The sequence below is a fragment of the Trichoderma harzianum genome, assembly GCF_003025095.1.
Source record: "Trichoderma harzianum CBS 226.95 unplaced genomic scaffold M431scaffold_3, whole genome shotgun sequence".
Classification (NCBI taxonomy): domain Eukaryota; kingdom Fungi; phylum Ascomycota; class Sordariomycetes; order Hypocreales; family Hypocreaceae; genus Trichoderma; species Trichoderma harzianum.
Window position 1 is genome coordinate 2002250 of NW_020209251.1, and position 19027 is coordinate 2021276.

Sequence of the window (19027 nt, forward strand, 5' to 3'; positions counted from 1 at the left end):
TCGGATAGCAGAACGCCCCCAAGACTGGGACAACGAACGATACGATATGTCGGAACTGTGATTTCCATCGGGCCTCTAGTCCCGAGCACGCTTCGGCGCCGACAGGCCGACACCACACCCTCTGCTGCATAATGAGAGCCGATGCAGAGCACTACTTCTGGCTGGAATGCCTGGCGCCCGCTTCGAGTTCAAGTCACTGGACAATCAACATGGGCACTACGGTTCAATCGACAAACGGATTTTGAAAAGCAATGGAAGGCAGTCTAGTTGATGGCACAGTTGACAGAGAGTGTGAAATCCCGACAAACGACGGGAGATTCGGTTCCTCTATGCATCTCGGGGAGTTTCCCCTTCTTGAAGAGGATACGAATGGTGCGAGTCCTACTTGGAAAAGAGGGGGAAATGGCTTGTCTCTGCATTAAGGCAACTTGCCGAGGTCTGGCTTCAGCCGCCTGACGAGTGCAATCGGAATATTACGCTCTCGATGGCCTTTTTACGCATGGTTAGGCAGTTTGTCAGCCGCGACCACCGGATCGGCCACGGAGGAAGTCAGAATCTCAGTGTCAGAATCTCAGATGATTGTTGGAGAGCAGCTCGCGATGGGCTGTAACCGCAGCCTTGGCTGAAATCTAACTCGGATTAAGGGCTGAAGCAGAGAATGAGTGGGAAGCTTTCACTACCAAGACACGACGTGAAGATGGTGCAACGGGCACCGAACACCAAACCTCAAAACTGCCCGACCGCCCATGAAAGGAGAACATGGAAGATCCCCCAGAGGCCATCAATCACTAAAGAGCCGCTACTGCTGTAAAGGAGCATTGCACAGTATTAGTGATCAGCCACTAGCAGAGGTACCGGGTACACTTTCTAGCGCCAACGGTACCTGCCGGGTGCGCTGAGTTGTTGGTCAGCCGCTGACTCGCCAATTGCATCACGCTGCAAAACTCAAAAAGCGCGGGCCTGACCAGGGCAGGGGCCTGACAGGCTGCCCTGGTCAGGTTCTGTCAGGTTCCCCCGCTGCCAGCGTCGGGTACCGGTTACTTTTCGTGGGACCCGGAGTTGTGCAAGCTTTAAGTTATGCAGGCACGCTATCGCTATATGTGCAACCCCGCTCATCGTTTATTCAGCGTCTTCTGCTGCATCTCAATCGAACATCGTGATCGATGGTTTTTTCGCATCCGTCGCACAGGCATGCGGTAGCACCATGTCCGAACAAGCAGCCGATGCTTCCAGCTGGGAGCGGTCCGATGCGCGAGCCCGGCCGGCGCCGACTGTCAACACCATCCGCCGCATCCGCCAGGCCTGCACGAATTGTCGGTGCGCGAACTCGCCTCTTTCTCCGTGTCTTGCTCTTACTTGCAGCCGCTGGCACAGGTCGGGAAACGCCGCCTCAGCTGCCGAGCGGAGCTTAATGGCTGGCCTTCTCCGGCCTGGGGAGCTGTGAATGTGAATGTGAATGCTGCGAAACCACTGTAGCTAACGTGTGCGAATCAAACCCTGCAGGCATCGCAAAACCAGATGCTCCGGCGAGCGGCCCCGATGCATGAACTGTCGCCGAGTCGATCGCGTCTGTCACTACGAGCCCTACTCCGCCACCAACCCTCCCAACGCTGCGCCCAGCAATGGCTCCGTCAAGGGTCGATCGCCGTCCGCTCCCACTACAACGTCAACCCTCTTCCCTCGCACCGGCGTCGTCGATGTGAGCATCATCCGTCCTGAATCTGCATTCGCATTCTGACTATCGATATAGCCCGAGCTGCTCAACAGAATCAACACCATCGAATCGCAACTGGCCCAGCTGCACAGCCAGGGCTTAATAGGCTTCCTGTGCGTCAACCTTGCGTCGATAGAGCTGAGAGTCCATCATTTGCTAATAGTATTCAAGAAACGGCGAAAATCGAAATGGACAGGTTACTTTCCCCGACCTGGCAGCATCCACCACCTACCAGGATCTCTCTCCAGAATTCACAGAACCATCACCACCTCAGCAGCAATTCCAACCGTCCGTCCCCGAAACAACAGAGCACCCCGTGTCCGATATTGCGAATGCAATGTGCGTTTATATACTATCCTGCCTATGCCGGGAATATACAACGGAGCTTGCTAACTCCGCAGCAGGAGATTTACCACCGCGCCGCCTCCCCCTGTCATGGCTCACCTCATCGATACTTACTTCCTTCATGTTCATAATCAGCCATACACATATTTCCACGAGCAAAGCTTTCGGGAGAGACTAAATTACGGTCTCGTCCCAAAATGTTTACTCTTTGGCATTTTAGCGTCAGCCCTCAAATTCTCAGATTCCGACTACTTTGCAGGTTGTAGGCGCGAGGCCACCGAGGCATATGCTAGGGAGGCTTGGCTGGCTCTCCTCAATGATCACCTAACCGTCGAGAACAACCCTACATTACAAGTCGCACAGGCTAGTAATATTCTTGGAGTGGTCGACTTCACATGTAAGTCATCTTCTGAAAAAGGATGAAAAGTTAGTGTTTTCGTTAACCATGAATTCCCTTCAGGTGGTCGCACCAGCTCAGGGTGGCTCAAGATTGGTCTTGCCGTCCGCATTGCTCAAGACTTGCAGCTAATGAAGGAACCGAAGAGCACATTGAGCCCGATTGAACAGGAAGAGCACCGCCGAGCTTTCTGGTCAATATATCTGCTCGACAAGCTGGTCTCAGTCGGCCAAAGTCGTCCACCAGCCATTTCTGAGGAGGACATACATGTCCAGTTACCAGTTGACGAAGAGACTTTCAGAAGGGGCGTCTGGAAGAAAACACCAACACTCCATCAGCTCATCAACTGGAAGTCTGAGGGAGACTCAGCGGTCAACAGTACTTTTACTCAAACGATACTTGCCGCCACGGCTCTTGGACGATGCGTACGATATGTCCTGCACGGGCGCGAAATTGACGAGATGCCGCCGTGGGATCCCAGGTCTGATTTCACATTACTAAATACCTTCTTGCTGCTCATCGACCATCACCTTCAAGTAGAAACCACCCCTATCCCTCAGATCGTGCAGCAGTATCGCAAACCCGACGGCACACTGGATTTCCAATCTCTTGAACACGTTGTGTTTGCTCGTATCACTTTCCACACCGCCCACTGTCTCCTCAATCACCCATTCCTTCTCCGAATGAGGCTCCAGAAAGGCAACTGTAAAGTACCGCCAAAATTCTTGACCCGCTCTTTTGAAGTCAGCTGTGACCATGCGCGAGCAATATCTTCCGTTGTGGAGGACGCCATTACCTCTGGCTGCCACGTGCAATCCTCCTTCTACGCATATGCCTCAATTCTTGCCGGTGGCATTCTCTCCTTGGCTATCCATATTGACCAGGAAAAGGGACAAGTCACGGACCCAGAACTGTTGAGTCATTACCAAAAGGCTATCCACATACTAGAACGGGTGGGAAGAAGGTGGGACCACGCTTCGAAAATGGTGAGTCTTCGCGGCCTACTCTTATTTGTGATTTTGTCAAATTATTAACATCCCACTTGCTACTTAAGCATCTTCAATTAATGCTCTTCGACGCCAACTATCACTCTCTTTCTGCTCTTTTGGACCCGACAACCTCAGAGGTTGATCCAAAACTGGAAGCTGCTCTATGGCTAATGGTCGATTACGTGGCCATGTCCGCGCTCAACGAAAATGCATTGACACCGCCCCCTCTATCCACTGATACGTTTCTAAGCCCGCTTGATTCTCAGATGAATATGGAGAATAGCGATGGCTTCACGGGCATGGCGCCCGATGCGAACTCCGATCCTAACGTTGCTTTCCTTGGTAACGGCAGCGTGCCTCTATGAAAAACGGCTTTTGTTTTATTGCGATATATGACAAACGGTGAAAATGATGTTATAGCCCTTTTTTGGATTCAGCAGTATGACTTATGCACATATCAATTTGGAAAAATCGGCAACTAGGTAGTTTCGCATGTTTGGCGCACCTTGAGATGAGAATTATATGCTATTTAATACACGAGGGCGTCTGTTGACGCTCACTCATTGCGATATGCCTCTTCTGCAACCCTATCTTTACTGTGCTGGGATACATTGTCAATCGTAGATGCTAAGCAAGTGTTTGCTGAAGGAACATGAAGCAAAGTCGTCTCCGCCACGCACTCTGCCCCATTATTATTATCAACAAGGTATATTATTCTTGGTATCTTTCTGGTTTGCAGAATCTCTAGCTTACGACCTGCTTGCTTACAAACATTGACTGAACATTGCAGAAGCTCTTGAGTCCGTTGAGTCCCCACTCGGCGCCGATGCCACTCTCCTTGTGTCCACCAAAGGGCACAATGGGGGAGATTTCAAAGTGTGTGTTGATCCAGACAGTGCCGGCCTCCATTTCACGACCAATTTTAGCCGCCTTTTCAATGTCGTTGGACCAGATTGAGGCACCGAGGCCCATGGTTGTGTTGTTGGCGCGGGCAATGACTTCTTCTTCAGTACTCCATGAGAGAAGAGGGACGATGGGACCTAAAGAGCAATATAAGTTAGCATGCTTCACTACTTCTTACTGCAGCAGAGTATCCTTACCAAAAGGCTCCTCAACGACAATGCGGGAATTCTCAGGTGGTCGGTCAATGACCGTAGGGGCAATGTAGAACCCGTTGGTCGGGGGCTCAATCTTGCCGCCGACGGCGACCTTCCACCCTTGCTTCTCGATGTCGTCGAAGAAGGTCTTGACGCGGTCGTACTGCATGGAGTTTTGGAGCGGGCCGTGGCTGACGCCGGCGTCGGCGCCGTTGCCGAGGGTGTAGGCCTTGATGTGCTTGACCATGGCGTCGCGGAATTCTTCGTAGATGGACTCGTGGATGTAGATGCGCTTGAGGTTCAGGCAGACTTGGCCGGAGTTGAGGAAGGCGTATAGGGCGACCTATTTGTTGTTAGTATATCTACATCTGACTTGGAGTATGTGATACATGGGATGTTACCTTTTCGGCGACCTTGTCGACGTCTACGTCTGGGAAGACGATGGCCGGGTCATTGCCACCACTATCACGCTGTTAGATGAATTCTCAATATGATATAGGCCAAAGAAGGAAGCCATACAGCTCAAGAGTTACTCTCTTCAGAGTCTTGGATGCACTCTGCATAACCAGCTTTCCGGTCTGTGTTGAGCCAGTAAAGCTGATTTTGTCGATGCCCGGGTGGCTTGTAAGCCACGGGCCAAGGTTGTCATCTCCACTGAGAGACTGGACAACACCAGGTGGGAAGAACTGTTGTGCCAACTCGACGATCTTAAGGCCACAGTAAGGTGTGAAGGGTCTAATTGTAAATTGTCAGATGGGAGTCCATTGAACGAATTGGTTCTTTTTAAGGGTGAAACTTACGATGGCTTGACGATGATGACGTTTCCTGTGAGCAGAGCAGGGGCAATCTTTCCCGTTGCCAGCAAGAGGGGGAAGTTCCAGGGGACAATGGCAGCGACAACACCCAGGGGCATGTATCTTGTGATGACGGTGTGTCTCTCGTTGTCTTCGATGACATCTTCGGGGATTTTGATGTTGGCCATGCCCCTGATCCACTCGATAGCCGCATTGGTTTCGCCATCTGCTTGGGGAATCTAGCAACGGATCAGTACAAAATGTTCAAACTATATCACAAGTTTTTGAAAAGTTTCTTACAGGCTTTCCTTGTTCTGAGATTAACAGGTCGCGGAACTCGACCCGCTGCTTGTCAATAGCATCTGCAAATGCTAGCACAGCGGCTTTGCGTTCCTCATAGGGAACCTTGGACCATTTCTTGAAAGCCTCCTTTGCAGCAGCAACCGCACTGTCAAGGTCTTCCTTGGTGGCTAGGGGAACCTCAGGCTTCGCCTTGAGAGTTGCTGGGTTGATGCCATGGCGGGTAGTTGCCGTGGGCGAGCTTTTGCCGTTGATGATCTGGACAAAGCCGCTCTGGAAGTCCAGGGGATTGGTGCTAGGCTCGGTAGCTGAGGGTGCCATTGTGAATATTGATAAAGAATATGAACGCTTGCTGTCAAGGAATAAGAATAGGGAAAAGGAAAGGAAAAGAGAAAATCTTGGAGAGGGGAATTCGGGCTGGACTCGAATCTCTGTTGGGTTACCAACAAGCCAATTTATGCAACACCAGCCACAAAGCCCCCTTACATATATTGAGTTGTATCGTGCCAATCAACCGAATCTTGGCTGCCAATCCTCCTCCCCCCGCAGAAGGCTAGAATGCGGTCCGTAACACAAAAAGGCCGGCTACTGAATTGAGCGTGGCTTGCCATTACGAGTACACGGACATACGCATCATCTCCTCTTGCTCCTCCTCTTTGCTTGCAAATTCACCACTAATCGCCGACCCAAAACATCACGTTCTCCGTATGCTTCCCAAACCGGAAACTATTGGCCCCTCACTCAGCCTCGATTTTACCCCAGATCAAAAACGTTTCCGCCTTGCAAAATGCTCGAGCGGACCGCAAGCCCGACCATTGGTGATGCGGACCGAGACGTTCCTCAGCCAATGAAGTCGGTTCATCTCGCCGAAACGACCTTTACATTCTGTGGGGTAGCGGCGCCCACTCGATGCAACACGAATTGGAATCCCAAGCATTGATCTTTGTTCCAAGGTTTAGTGCGGCGGGAGCTAAAAAGAGCTTTGGGAAGGGTTAGCAGATGCGACTTCACTCGATTTGTATAATAGGGAACAAGCTGGATCGCCACATACCGCATTAGGCAATTTTCTGAGAAAGGGTGATGGGGCAGGGCTTCGCGTTTTCTTGTTTGGATGGATGAGTTTTGCGTGGGAAATGTCCGATACTCCACTTTGTGAGAGGTACGCGGTCCTGTTTACGGGGTAACGCGTCGATATCTCTTGGCTTCTATGGGGATTTTGAGATTATGGAGTATGAGTAAGATCAAATGACCGGTTAACAGACACGATATCGCAATTAAGAGTTGACAAGATAGAAGGGAATCGAAGATGATGGATACGTGCTACGTATAATGAATTCACAGTAGAGCCAAGAAGATGATTGCAACAAGAAAAACATGGGGATTCAGCTCCCATGTATTATACCTTGGGTATTTCCTAATCTAGAGGCCGTTGCAACATCAATATCCAATGATTCATAATCCCCAAATCCAAAAATACGCCAGTATGAGCAGTGACTCTCGAGCCAGTACTCTATGATCATTTAACAAACAAAAAACTCATTAAACACGTCCAATCCCTCTCCAGGATTCTGTAGAAAGCTGTCTGCCCTGAACGGCTCAGCCACCAACCAGCATGTCGCAGCCTCCAAGTCCTTGAGCCAATCCTGGTCCGCTATGAGATAATCTTCCGCCATCTCAGGGGCCTCTTCCGAGCTGTCCTCCTTGTCCCATTCAATGGATTCTCTCGACAAATCAGCGCCTGCATAAATGTCATGCATAGACTGCATGAGCTTTCTGCTTTGCCGATAGCTATTCTCGGTTGCACAGCCCTGAAGATGGCCCTTTAGCTCTAATAGATAGACGCTGGCAGTTGACACAGCGATATTTGCCGCCATACTAGGAAGTAATCGATCAAGACCGTGGTCATAAATGTTCTTGGATATTTCCTCTATCCTCTTTGCCGAGTGCTGCATGTAAATCTTGCACATCTCCTTCTCCATCGTGGACGCAGTCGGCTCGTTCAGCAACACCATGAACCGCGAGCGGTAAAGGCACAGCACAGCCGTGTTGTAAATCATATGCAGCACCGCACGGTCCATCGAAATGCTCGTGTTACCGTCCTTGCCAATGTCATTACTCGAGATGGGGCGATACGAGACGCTCTCCGGCAAGCCGTCTCTCCACTCCAGCAGGTCTCGGATGTACGTGGTGAATTTCTGTTCGCCGTCTGGCGTCATCTTGCGGGCCTCGGAGAAGTTGGAAAAGTTGTCGTGAGGCGCCACGTACATGCTGCTGGATAAGAAGCTCATGGACCGGCATAAAGTTGCCTGCGCGACGCACATGCGGGCCAGCTCGGCGCGCTTCTTGCGGCTCTTGACGTAGACGCACATGGCCTCGAACTTGGCGTGGTCGTCGTCGCTGCGGATCTGCTCAGGCTGGAAGTCGGCCTCTTCGAGCATTGATACGTGGAAGTCGCCGTCTTTGATTCGCGGTAGGCGCTTCATGCCTAGAGAGAGCAGCCGGTCGCGGATGAAGCAGCACCACCATACTCGGCGGCGTAGTCTTTGCTTTCGCTTTGATAGGTTGGGCTTGTTTACTGAGGGTTCCAGATGCAGTCCGGCTGCGAAGGCGTGGGAAACTGCGGCATCAATCCAGAACCATGTCTTGCCGTGCTCGTCAGAGGCGTCTTGCCATGAAGTGATGAGTAGCAGCGACTGCGTGAGAACCATCTGATCCAGCTCGCAGTTATACTTATAGAGGAGCTATTCATCCGTGTTAATAACTGAATAGTGTATTCAAGCTACCAGGAACAAACTTACCCCAACTCGCTTCATAAACGCTGTGCGGGCCTGCTTCCGTGTCTGATACCCGCCATTTCTAAGATGCTCCAGCCCGACATGTGCCGTCCCAGCTGCAAGTACAGCCTGCAGCAATAGCAGACTAACCTGGCCCGCTGACCCATCATGTGTTTCTATAGAATGCAAGAAAGCATCCAGATCCAGTGTAGGAACATATGGGTGCACGTATTCAAAGAATGCGCGGAGGAGGGCGTTCTGTAGAGTGCTGTCGGGCAGATCTAAAGCGCCCTCTGAATGCAGATACTCCATGTCGTCTGGAGGCAGGCTGGTCAGGGGTCTGACATATTTTGGCAGATCAAAGGCATCGACATCATCTGACAATAAACTCTGCGGAGATTTGTCCGAATCAATGTCTGCCTTTAAGAGCTCCAAGTCTTCCATAGATATTGGTGCCTCCAATGAGTCAATGGCAAACTCCTCGAGCAGATTGCATGCGCCATCTTTCAATTCAAGCTCCTTTGAAGCACCTGATTCGGTCGGGACAGCAGTAGGAACAGGCTTTCTTCTCCGTCTAGAGATCTATTGTTAATAATTATTGTTACTCTCCATCATCTACTTCATGTCCAACACATACCTTCTGGCACGTCGAGCATGTGTAACACACTGCTGTCCATTCCACTGGCAGTTGCCGCATGGAGATCTTATCGTCACGTCGCATCTGACCTTTCTAGCTCGGCATGCCAGACAGGCCTTGCTAGCTCTTCGCACCGGCTGCTTGTTGGACAGATGCGGCTCCGGGCTAAGAGAGCTGCTGTCGGACATTGTGTCCAGGGCGGTGCTAAACTGTTCCAGGGGATCCATCTGTAAGGCTACTGCAAGGGGACTTACAACCGGTATTTCGGGTTAAGCACATATAGCCGAGGTCTGGTAGCTACGGGCAGCGGGCTTGGGATATATTTAAGCATCTCGCACTCGAGTGCTATCCGATGCCGGTTCGCGGTGGGCTCTTCCGGAGGGTTACGGGCTTCGGTCCGGAGACCCACGCTACGTCCACATTGCGCCACCATAGCGGTCCGCCAACTGATCCCCAGATTCCCCAGATCATGAGCTAGAACGCGGGGTTCGAGCTTCCAAGAGCATATTCTCCTGGTTCTATCTGTTGTTACTAATTAGGTGGAAGCTGGGGAATGGGGCGACAAGTTGTCAAGTCTATGGTTTCATGTCACAGGATCAATACCCTCGGATAATTTGAGTTGGCCTGTCCAGCTGTACGGATCCTCAACTGAGAGCTACTGTATCGTACGATAAAGCGGGAATAGGTTCCAGCTTTACTCATTTCCACTGAATGACCAAGGCAGAGTTGAACTTCCACCGAATCCTCTCTTCTACGCATTAACTGTTCGATACCCGACCCCTATTCCATTACCTGTTTCCGCACAAAGAGATTGGGAAACGAAAAAAGCACGAACGGGCAGCAGACTTACGAGCGAATATCATTGAAGTGACGCCATTGAAACACACCAAGCCCTAACCCTCTAGACCGCTATCGACCTGATCATCTTAGTTCAAAACTCCGGAGCGCTCCGCTCCCCTCTCAGGGCTGTCTCCGGCCCGCCCTCTATCAAAATTCCCGTCTTTTGCTCATGGCAGCGGAAGCACCGGCCAATAGGTGACCTGTGCTGCTTTGACAGCTTACTTAGCGCTTTGTAATGCTGCGGAAGTCGGCAAGCACGTCCACGGATTGATTCAGAATCATAGGAAGGTCTTGGAAAGTTACAAATGGGGATTGATGTGGTTTCCGAGACCCGTCCTAGAGCTCCTTCTTCCACGCAATCTGGCATTTGTCTCGAACTATGACACCGCGCTTCGTGACAAGGATACACCGCGCCCATTGTGAAGAATACCTGTCTAACGAGGTTTAAGAACATAGGTATACAGGCCGACTTGTCCAACTGCCAACCCCCGCCGGTCCCGCGACTATGCAGCTCGACATGAGCATATGTACATATTCCATATAATGACAGTTGCATTCTATTCGCTGAAAACTGCCGTCTATTCTAATTCGCTGACCAAAACTAGCCCTGCCATTTGCCGAGTCCCTCCCGTCCTCTCTATAGATTAGGTACTCTAATCCCTCTTTCTCTCCCATCCGTCTTCACCTTCTTTGCGAAACTCTTTCCCTCCTTTTAGCACATCAGTCACCCCTGGAATGGCATTCTCCATCCAAAACTGTGTTCCATTAGGCCTAGCCAGCTCTTGTCCAACCTTGCCGCCATCTTCATGCACAAGCCACCGTTCATCTACTGTCCCTAGGAAAACATCGACGGTGCTACTATCATCTACAGACCGCCAAACCAACGAAGTTCCGCACCGCTTGCAGAATCCTCTGTACCGGCCAGGCGATGATTCATATTCGTCATATGTTTCCTGGGTGTGGAAAGCTGGCTTGAGCTGGTCGGGGAGTACAATGATGAATTGCGCAATGAGTGACGATGTCCATTTGCGACACATTGTACCTGTCAAATTGTCAGCATTCGGATAGGGCATGGTGCGAGTACGTAACAGGCAATCATCTTGATCCCATCTGATAATCTGGTACTTCTAAAAATAGGGCACACCTACATTGACAGGCGGATGACTAAATTGATCTAAAAGTAAGTCATGCGTTCAATCTGAGTACAGCATCTGGATGCATACCTGAGGCGGCCATGGTGTCTCGCTAGACGCAGATACTGAGTAGCGGATCGAGCCGCAGAGGCATCCTCCCGTGATGGCATCAGGGAACCCCATCTTGTCAGAGCTTCGACTGGTACGGCGCAAACAAGTCAACAATATACGGACATTTTCTTGTTTTTCTTTTAAGCTTGTATCTTTATCTCGTCAATGAGATCTTACCGCACGGTGTGATGTGGACCTGTCTTACTCCGACTCTCATTTTCGGCGAGATCGGATCGGACAAAACGTCCCACCCGGACGAATACCCGGACGAGCAAGGCCGTTGCTTGGTCCGAGATAAGACGGGGACCAAGCCCGGCCCCTCACCAACATGTCAAGATTGCTCCGTAAGCTCGCAAGAGATCTCATTAATACCACCATGTTAAAGGAAAATTGACAGAGAATATCAACATATTATTACCCAGTGATGAAACACTAACCCATTTATGATACTCTACAAATGGTCGAACTGAAATGGGATAGAAAAAGAACTTGACTTTAATTCAGAGGCTCGCTACAAATCCAATAATAGTAATGAAGATCCAGCTAAAGATTAAATGCACCACACAAAAATGTTCAATAACCCCTCTGCTTCAACTCCGCCTCTGTCCAATCCCACAGCCTCTTTTGCATATCAGCATCAACAGCGTACTTGTTCTTGCTCTCCAACTGCCCCACCGGCACATAGAATCCGCCCTGCTGAAGCTTGCTCTTGTCCACCGTAGCCGCCCAAAGCTGGGTCAAGGCACCGTATGCAACGTCGTGGTACAAGATGGGGCCAAAGAAACGCAACAGGTTTCTGAGGAAGAAACTGTTTGAGGTCGTTGTCACATACAGATCGGTTTGGATCATTCCGGGATGTAAAGACACCGAGGTGAGTTCAGGGTGTCGCTTGGCCAGTTCAGCGGCGAAAAGGATGTTGGCTGCCTTGGATGCGCCATAGGAAGTCCATTGGCCTTGCGCCGACAGTTTTTCGGTTGAGATCATGGTCTCGAAAGCTGGTGCGAATGTGTGTCCGTTGGATGCGGTAGACACAACGCGTACATCGGGGTTGTATTTAGTGACGGTTTGCTTGAGCACAGGTAACAGCTTATTTGTGAAGAGAAAGTGGCCGACGTGATTGGTGCCGAGTTGCAGGTCAAGTCCGTCGTCGGTTTTGCCCGGCGGCTGGTTCATGATTCCGGCATTGAGAAATAGCAGATCAATCCTATCAGTGCTACTAGTAATTTCCTCGGCAGCGGCAGCAGCTAATGCCAAGTTGCTGAGATTGAGTTTCACAAACTCAATGTCGGCAGGCTTGGACAGCGTTGAGTTGATGGAGGCGATGGCTTCTTTGGCCTTGGCCTCGTTTCTCGTGGCGAGGAAGACTTTTTTCGGCGAATGCTTGCATAGCTGTAATATTGTCTCTTTGCCGATTCCTGCGTTTCTGTTCGTTATCCGTATTAGCCAAGCTTAATTCTCACTTTAAAAAACTGGAAGTGTCAACATGCCCTCCAGTAACCACAATCACTTTGCCTTCTTGGGAAGGAATATCCCTTTCTGGAGAAAATCGATCCCAAAACATTTTCAGGTTATGTATGCGATACTGTTCCGGTTCAATTACCTTTGGACTGCTACTAAAGCAAAATAAATATTGATTAAAGTCTCACTTATGAAAGAGAGAGAAGCCGCTTTATAACAAATTCCCATGTTACTCCGCGTGGGTATGACGATTGTTCGCTACATGGTTTGCCCGCTGGCAATGCGAGTGTGGGCAGATTCGTCTCGGATTGGTCTGTTGTGAAAGAACGTTTGCGGAGATTTGTATTTGCCGGTAAGGTAACTACTTTTGTTGAAGCCATGTAGATGCTAAAGACATCGGAGGACTCGCATCCGCCAATAGGGCCGGACATAAGCCCTGCATCCGCATAGAGAAGGACGTTCACCGCGTGACTTTGACTGACAATGTGCAATTCCCGCCCTATCAATTTTCCATACGTGTCGGTTTGAAGACCATGTTATCTTTTCTTCACTTCACGATCAGGCTTTAAGTCCTCAAGAGACCGCTTCAGACAACCAAGGTCCCCTTGGCCGTCATAAAAAAGAAGGCTCGGCAAACCGGAGAGTAGACCAAGCCCGATATTGACGCCCGGTTGAATAGTAGATGATTGCATTAGTTAGACTTGATAATTGCCACTGCTATCTACACCGATTGAGTGTTGGTCAATTCTTCATTGTGTGGCTGAATTGTTATCACAACAGTGCCAGTTACATGTAACTTCATCACGCGTAACAAACCAGGCACCGCACCATGTATCTCTTATTATCTTATCCAGTTTGCTGTTTGCATAACGAGGACACTCTTCTATCAGGCCGGATGAGCAAAAATGTCTCTTCGGTGTTATCGGTCAATGTTGTCCTTGTTTCCATTTAGTAGAACGTCAAGTGTGGTAAGATAAAGCCCACCACTTGGCAGAATATTAACCAGCTCAAGAGTTTAGTACGCCGTTAATTCCACTTTCAGTGTGTTCATGTTGTCGGACTTTGCCTCAACTGAAAGCGGAACAGATATTAACCGAACTCACATTAGAGAAACAACGTGGTATGACTTGGTTCTTTAAAAGGCTCACATACATGTTCAAAACGTTGTATGCAGCTTTAAAACTCGGAATTTCAGGTACATGATTGGCTACCGCTCAGAACCAATGCTAGCTCTATCAGGAGAAGCTCATCTGGATAAATGTAAGTAAGCGGTAGATGGCGTCCTTTTAATATTCAGGGTTACCCTGGAGCAAACCAGCGAAATGCAAAACGCACCATGAACCGAAATGTATGCTTTACTATCTTTAAGAGAGTAGACGTTAGTGATCCATTCAGTTCAAGCTATTTGATGTGTACCTCTTCAGATAACAAACATGGTTGCCTTTGGGAAGACGACGAAATGTCCTCTAGACTCCTTTCCACAAGCTGTACATGTAGCATTAGCATTATCCTACGGACGGAAAGAATTGCCGTCCATTGCACAAAAAGCATATTGCTCGCTTAGAGCCGAAATCCTATTGAATACTCCTTGGCAAATTTTAAGTTTGCTCACTTGCTTGGCATATGTATGCAGTTCCTCCTCGTTAGCTCATGGCGAGGAACGGTTAATACTTCCCTTCCAAAAGGGGAAGTGGCTGCATATGGAGTGACACCCTATGATACGCAGCTTTGCGGCTGTATCATTGCACAACATGAACGCTGGCTGCATTTTGTACAACTACATCATGTAGCTTGTGTCTACTAGGTAGTGAATAAGATGTAGAAGTATACTTTCTTTTACACTACACAGAAGCCAAGAGCTGGATGATTTTGTACCTGTTTCATTCTAGGATACCTTGGTCTATCATTGAAGGCTTTCCATGCTGCGTGGTGTGTTCACTTGTCTTTAAGATTGAAGCTATTCTTAGTATGCATCAACAGCAACGCCATAAAGCTTCTGAAAGATCGCGTGGTGATATAACTTTAAAATTACCCCGTCACACTATGCTCTATCCCCGTATTTCCAATTCCAAACCAGGTTGCAAGAACCAGCGCCAATTTCATCCGGTGGCTGGGACACTGCCTCCCCGCCAGAGACATGTCATCGATCGCACTCGCAATTTTGCTAGTCTGTGAAGATGGCAATAGTTCCTCTAGAGGGGCAGATGTTTAAAAAGCCACCCAGACTTGCTTCATGCTGTACATGTACAGTAAACAATCCCCAAGACGGGATCCCGCTGTGGCTGAGCTTAAAAAAGTCGAGGTGCGCTATCAACACCTTATCGCTGTGCCGTTCCAGCGATCACAGGCCGTATCACAGCAAAGGATGGGCGGCCCCTGCAGAATGCTGCCGTGCTAAGGCCCAATAAGGGGCACTAAAGCACCGGCCTAAGCGACAAGCGTACAAGTGAGTGCTGGTCTAATGCAGGAACCGAAACGTGGTCCATCCTTTGTTATTCAAATCCCCTCTCGCCATCATCACTGGTTGGCATAAACAATTCCAATCATATCCAACTTGAGCTTCGAGAGTTCGCATGTACGGCATCTCATCTCGCCCCTTTTCGATCCTCTCCAGTTGATCCCGCCGGCAAACAAACAAACACAAAACCGGATCCCACCGCTGCTGCTGCTGCTTTCCTCCCGTGTCTAGCTTGGCGAGTGATCTGATTTGTTTCGTCTGCTCCGCTACGCGACCCCTTCGTTATTAATGTCTCTTGAACTTCAGCTGGGCCCCCCTTTACGACGGATCCCTGCCCGCTCGCCCCATTGTTTAGCCTGGCCCATTTCGCTCAATTAATGCTTCCGAAACTTTGTCCAATGTCGCCCTCCACACAAGGCGAGGCTCGTCTTCGTTTTAGCGGGTGACGGTCCTGGATTGACGCTTGCTATCCCGCCAATGGGCGAAGCAGCTGCAGCCTCAAGCACAAGCAGGATCTACAAATGCATCGAGGCTATGCGAGAGATGATGGATACGGGTGGGATTTCTGTGGAGGAGTGAGTGACCTTCGACATTTCCCTGAATTTCAGGATCGCCGCCAAGGCCCTAAGGAGCATGTCTGCTCCCCTCCTCTTTCGGTACAGCAGCTGGAAGAGCAACATGCATATTTCCGGCCGGTTTTGGCCACCAAGAGATGACGGTGAAGCCAACGCTCTGAAAGAAGGAGAAGGAAGAGAAAAAAGGAGTTCGGTTCGCTGCGCTTATCCAGGCGCTCTCCGGGCCTGCAAAGGCGATACTGCGGGAAGAAACGCATGATTGAAGCAGAATACAAGCTTCCCGACTTAGCGCTTTAGCGTCGATGGAAGCCAGTCTAATGCCACCGAGCGCTCCGTGTCATCTTGCACTGCAACACTCGGCCGGTTGGAGCTGCACAAGCTCGAAGCTTGAGGCCTCTCTGGCGCATCTCTAGTCGCAACGAGGAGGTGAGAAGGTGAGAGCGTTTCTGGCGCCCCTGTTCGTCTTCATTTCCTCTGTGCTCCCAGAATCCACTGCCGCGTCTTGGCCCAAACAGACGCAGGCAGAGCCGTCATACTGGCGCAACCTTGTGGCCGTTTGACTTACTCAAGCGACGCCATACAAGCATGGGACCCACGCCAGGGCCATGGATGGCTTGGGTTGGTTCGTCTTGTTCGCTCATCCTCCGCTATCAACTAATTATCCACACGCGCAAGGCAGGGAACGCCGATTAAATTATACATAATGCTCCCTGGGCCAGCTCCCTCTGCCGCATACGTCTCTCCCTCCTTTACGCCTACGTCGCTCCCTTTCTTTGTCCAACTGCTTTTCAATCTTTCCTTCTTCTTCGTTTTTTTTGATACAGCCTCTTTGCCGGTCATTCCTTAAGCCGGCAATTGTTTGGCGTTGCATACATTCACTATGCGTTCCACTCTTTATGCGCTCGCGGCGTGGCCGCTCGCGGCTCAAGCCCTCGACTTCATCGACAGCTACACATCCGAGCAAAATGGAATTATGCGATATACTCTTACCACCACCAAGGGTGCCCGTTCGAAGCACCTGCACAGGCGCCAGGATAGCGCCGATTTGCAAGCCCAACAAACTGGCTACTTTTACAGCATTCAACTCGAAATTGGTACACCACCGCAGGCAGTGAGCGTCAATTTCGATACTGGTTCTTCCGAGCTCTGGGTCAACCCCGTGTGTAGCAAGGCTACCGACCCGACCTTTTGCGAAACCTTTGGCCGATTTTCAAACTCCACAACATTTGTCGACGCCAAGGAACCGGGAGGTATCAAATATGGTACCGGCTTTGTTGATTTCAACTATGGCTACGATTACGTCCAGCTCGGCTGTAAGTGATGATATTTTTTTTTATACGTACCAACCCTTAAGGTTGTCACATGGAGGAATGAAATAAGCTCCGAATACATATTAAAGCATGCGCAAGCTTGCCTCAATATTGGCATAAGGCAATCGATGTGAGACGAGGAGGGAAAAGAAAACAGCCGCTAACGAACAATGCAGCATTGAGAATTAACCAGCAGGTTTTCGGTGTTGCCACTGACAGCGAGTTTGCTTCCGTTGGTATTCTCGGTGCCGGCCCTGATCTGAGTGGCTGGAAGAGCCCTTACCCCTTTGTCATTGACAACTTGGCCACGCAGGGCTTCATCAAGAGCAGGGCGTTCAGTCTTGATATCCGAGGCCTTGACAGTGACCGAGGCTCTGTCACCTATGGCGGAATTGACGTCAAGAAGTTTTCTGGACCCCTCGCCAAGCGACCCATCATCCCCGCCGCCTCCTCTCCCGACGGCTACACTCGTTACTGGGTTTACATGGATGGTATGAGCATCACCAAGGAGGATGGATCCAAGGTTGAGGTCTTCGACAAGCCTAACGGCCAGCCGGTGCTCCTCGATAGCGGCTACACCGTCAGCACCCTTCCCGGTGCCCTTTTCGAGAAGATCCTCGCGGCCTTCCCTTCTGCCCGTCTGGAGACTACCTCTGGCGACTACATTGTTGACTGCGATATCATCGACACCCCCGGCCGTGTTAACTTCAAGTTTGGTGACGTCGTTGTCGACGTCGAGTACAAGGACTTCATCTGGCAGCAACCTGATCTGGGTATCTGCAAGCTTGGTGTCTCTCAAGACGATGACTTCCCCGTTCTCGGTGACACCTTCCTGAGGGCTGCTTATGTCGTCTTTGACTGGGATAACCAGAACATTCACATTGCAGCCAACGAGGACTGCGGTACTGAGCTGATCCCCATCGGCTCTGGCCCCGACGCTGTTCCGGCTTCTGCTATCGGCCAGTGTGCTTCCTCCGTCAACCAAACCACCTCTGCTGCCCAGACGACCACTTCTGCTGCCGCCTCGACATCCAAGGTGGCCACCACTTCTGCTGTCACGACATCTGCTGCCGCTACCACCTCCGGCGTGCCGCTGTCCACTGGCCCTGCTAGCAGCGGACGTCCGACCAGTTCTCACCACTTTGGCAATGGCACTGTTGTCTACTCCGTCCCTAGCCTCAGCACCACCGCTACCTTGGACCAGAGCACTACCGCTGCTGCCGGTGCCGGTACCACTGCTGCTCCCACTTATACCTCGACCTTCACCACCACCAACGTGTACACCATCACCTCGTGCCCGCCCTCTGTCACCAACTGCCCCGTTGGCCACGTCACGACTGAGGTGGTTGAGCTTTACACGACCTGGTGCCCCGTTGAGAACGGCAACGGCAGTCCCACGGCTCCCCCCAAGACGGCCCCTCCCGAGATCACTGCTACTTACACGCTGCCCAACACCTACACCTGCAAGGGGGGCCAGAACACCTGCTCCTCACCCCAAACGGCACCTCACGTCATTGTTGTCACTCCCATTGTCACCCAGACGGCCCCCGTTGTGATCCCCTCTTGCACCACGTGTGCTGCTGTGGTCCCCACCCCCTCCGGCATTGCTTCGACTCCTGTCTCGACCACTGCAGTTCCACCAGCGACTGCCCCTGCCGCTACCAACAGCAGCCCGGCTCAGTCCGCCTACTACCCGCCTCCGCCTCCGCAGCACGCTGTCTCTACTCCGGTTGTCGTTTCTCCCGTCGTCACTCCGGCTCCCATCCCCGTTCCTACCGGTGGTTTGACGACCGTCATCACCCCTGGCAGCTCGGGCGCTGTTCCTTCCCAGCCTGCCCAATCCGGCCTACCTCCTGTCCCGGCTGGAGCCGCTGGATTCCGCGCTCCTGCCATGGTGGCTCTGTTTGGCGGAGCCGTGGCCGCTCTTTTGTTGTAAAATGATGTGAATACGAGATGAGCAATTGTACACTTTGTTTATGTTATATCAGAGGAAGAAGAGAAGCCCAGGCGCCCCCATAGACGAAGGAGATGAATAGTGTGTTTGTGTGAGCGAGTGAAGTGAATTGAAAGCGGATCACACGAGATGGTTCCATTT

General features: G+C 50.9%; 6 protein-coding genes across 6 annotated transcripts; 2 read left to right on the forward strand and 4 right to left on the reverse strand.

Moving 5' to 3' along the window:
- The first annotated feature begins 1271 nt into the window (after nt 1–1271).
- On the forward strand, nt 1272–3924 carry M431DRAFT_505528 (hypothetical protein). Its single transcript, XM_024918653.1, has 7 exons — nt 1272–1317; nt 1504–1699; nt 1751–1827; nt 1886–2053; nt 2119–2456; nt 2520–3442; nt 3511–3924. Exons 2-7 carry the CDS (start codon nt 1544–1546, stop codon nt 3808–3810), a joined length of 1962 nt encoding a protein of 653 aa, XP_024777645.1. The 5' UTR covers nt 1272–1317; nt 1504–1543; the 3' UTR covers nt 3811–3924.
- M431DRAFT_354197 (hypothetical protein) lies at nt 3840–6225 on the reverse strand. Its single transcript, XM_024914502.1, has 6 exons — nt 5637–6225; nt 5343–5575; nt 5062–5277; nt 4956–5004; nt 4546–4885; nt 3840–4485 (listed from the first exon to the last, which is right to left on the reverse strand). The coding sequence occupies exons 1-6, from the start codon at nt 5955–5957 to the stop codon at nt 4190–4192; spliced, it is 1455 nt and encodes a 484-aa protein (XP_024777646.1). The 5' UTR covers nt 5958–6225; the 3' UTR covers nt 3840–4189.
- Nucleotides 6226–7156: 931 nt separating this feature from the next.
- M431DRAFT_479513 (hypothetical protein) lies at nt 7157–9235 on the reverse strand (the record flags this gene model as incomplete). The annotated part of the gene is made up of 4 exons (XM_024915773.1): nt 7157–8377; nt 8435–8539; nt 8561–8984; nt 9048–9235. 4 exons carry the CDS (start codon nt 9233–9235, stop codon nt 7157–7159), a joined length of 1938 nt encoding a protein of 645 aa, XP_024777647.1.
- Nucleotides 9236–10540: 1305 nt separating this feature from the next.
- M431DRAFT_492207 (hypothetical protein) lies at nt 10541–11203 on the reverse strand (the record flags this gene model as incomplete). Its single annotated transcript, XM_024916985.1, has 3 exons — nt 10541–10929; nt 11036–11051; nt 11111–11203. 3 exons carry the CDS (start codon nt 11201–11203, stop codon nt 10541–10543), a joined length of 498 nt encoding a protein of 165 aa, XP_024777648.1.
- Nucleotides 11204–11615: 412 nt separating this feature from the next.
- On the reverse strand, nt 11616–12692 carry M431DRAFT_517582 (hypothetical protein; the record flags this gene model as incomplete). Its single annotated transcript, XM_024920338.1, has 2 exons — nt 11616–12554; nt 12619–12692. The coding sequence occupies 2 exons, from the start codon at nt 12690–12692 to the stop codon at nt 11705–11707; spliced, it is 924 nt and encodes a 307-aa protein (XP_024777649.1). The 3' UTR covers nt 11616–11704.
- Nucleotides 12693–16502: 3810 nt separating this feature from the next.
- On the forward strand, nt 16503–18868 carry M431DRAFT_3010 (hypothetical protein; the record flags this gene model as incomplete). The annotated part of the gene is made up of 2 exons (XM_024914153.1): nt 16503–16935; nt 17109–18868. The coding sequence occupies 2 exons, from the start codon at nt 16503–16505 to the stop codon at nt 18866–18868; spliced, it is 2193 nt and encodes a 730-aa protein (XP_024777650.1).
- Between the last annotated feature and the right edge of the window lie 159 nt (nt 18869–19027).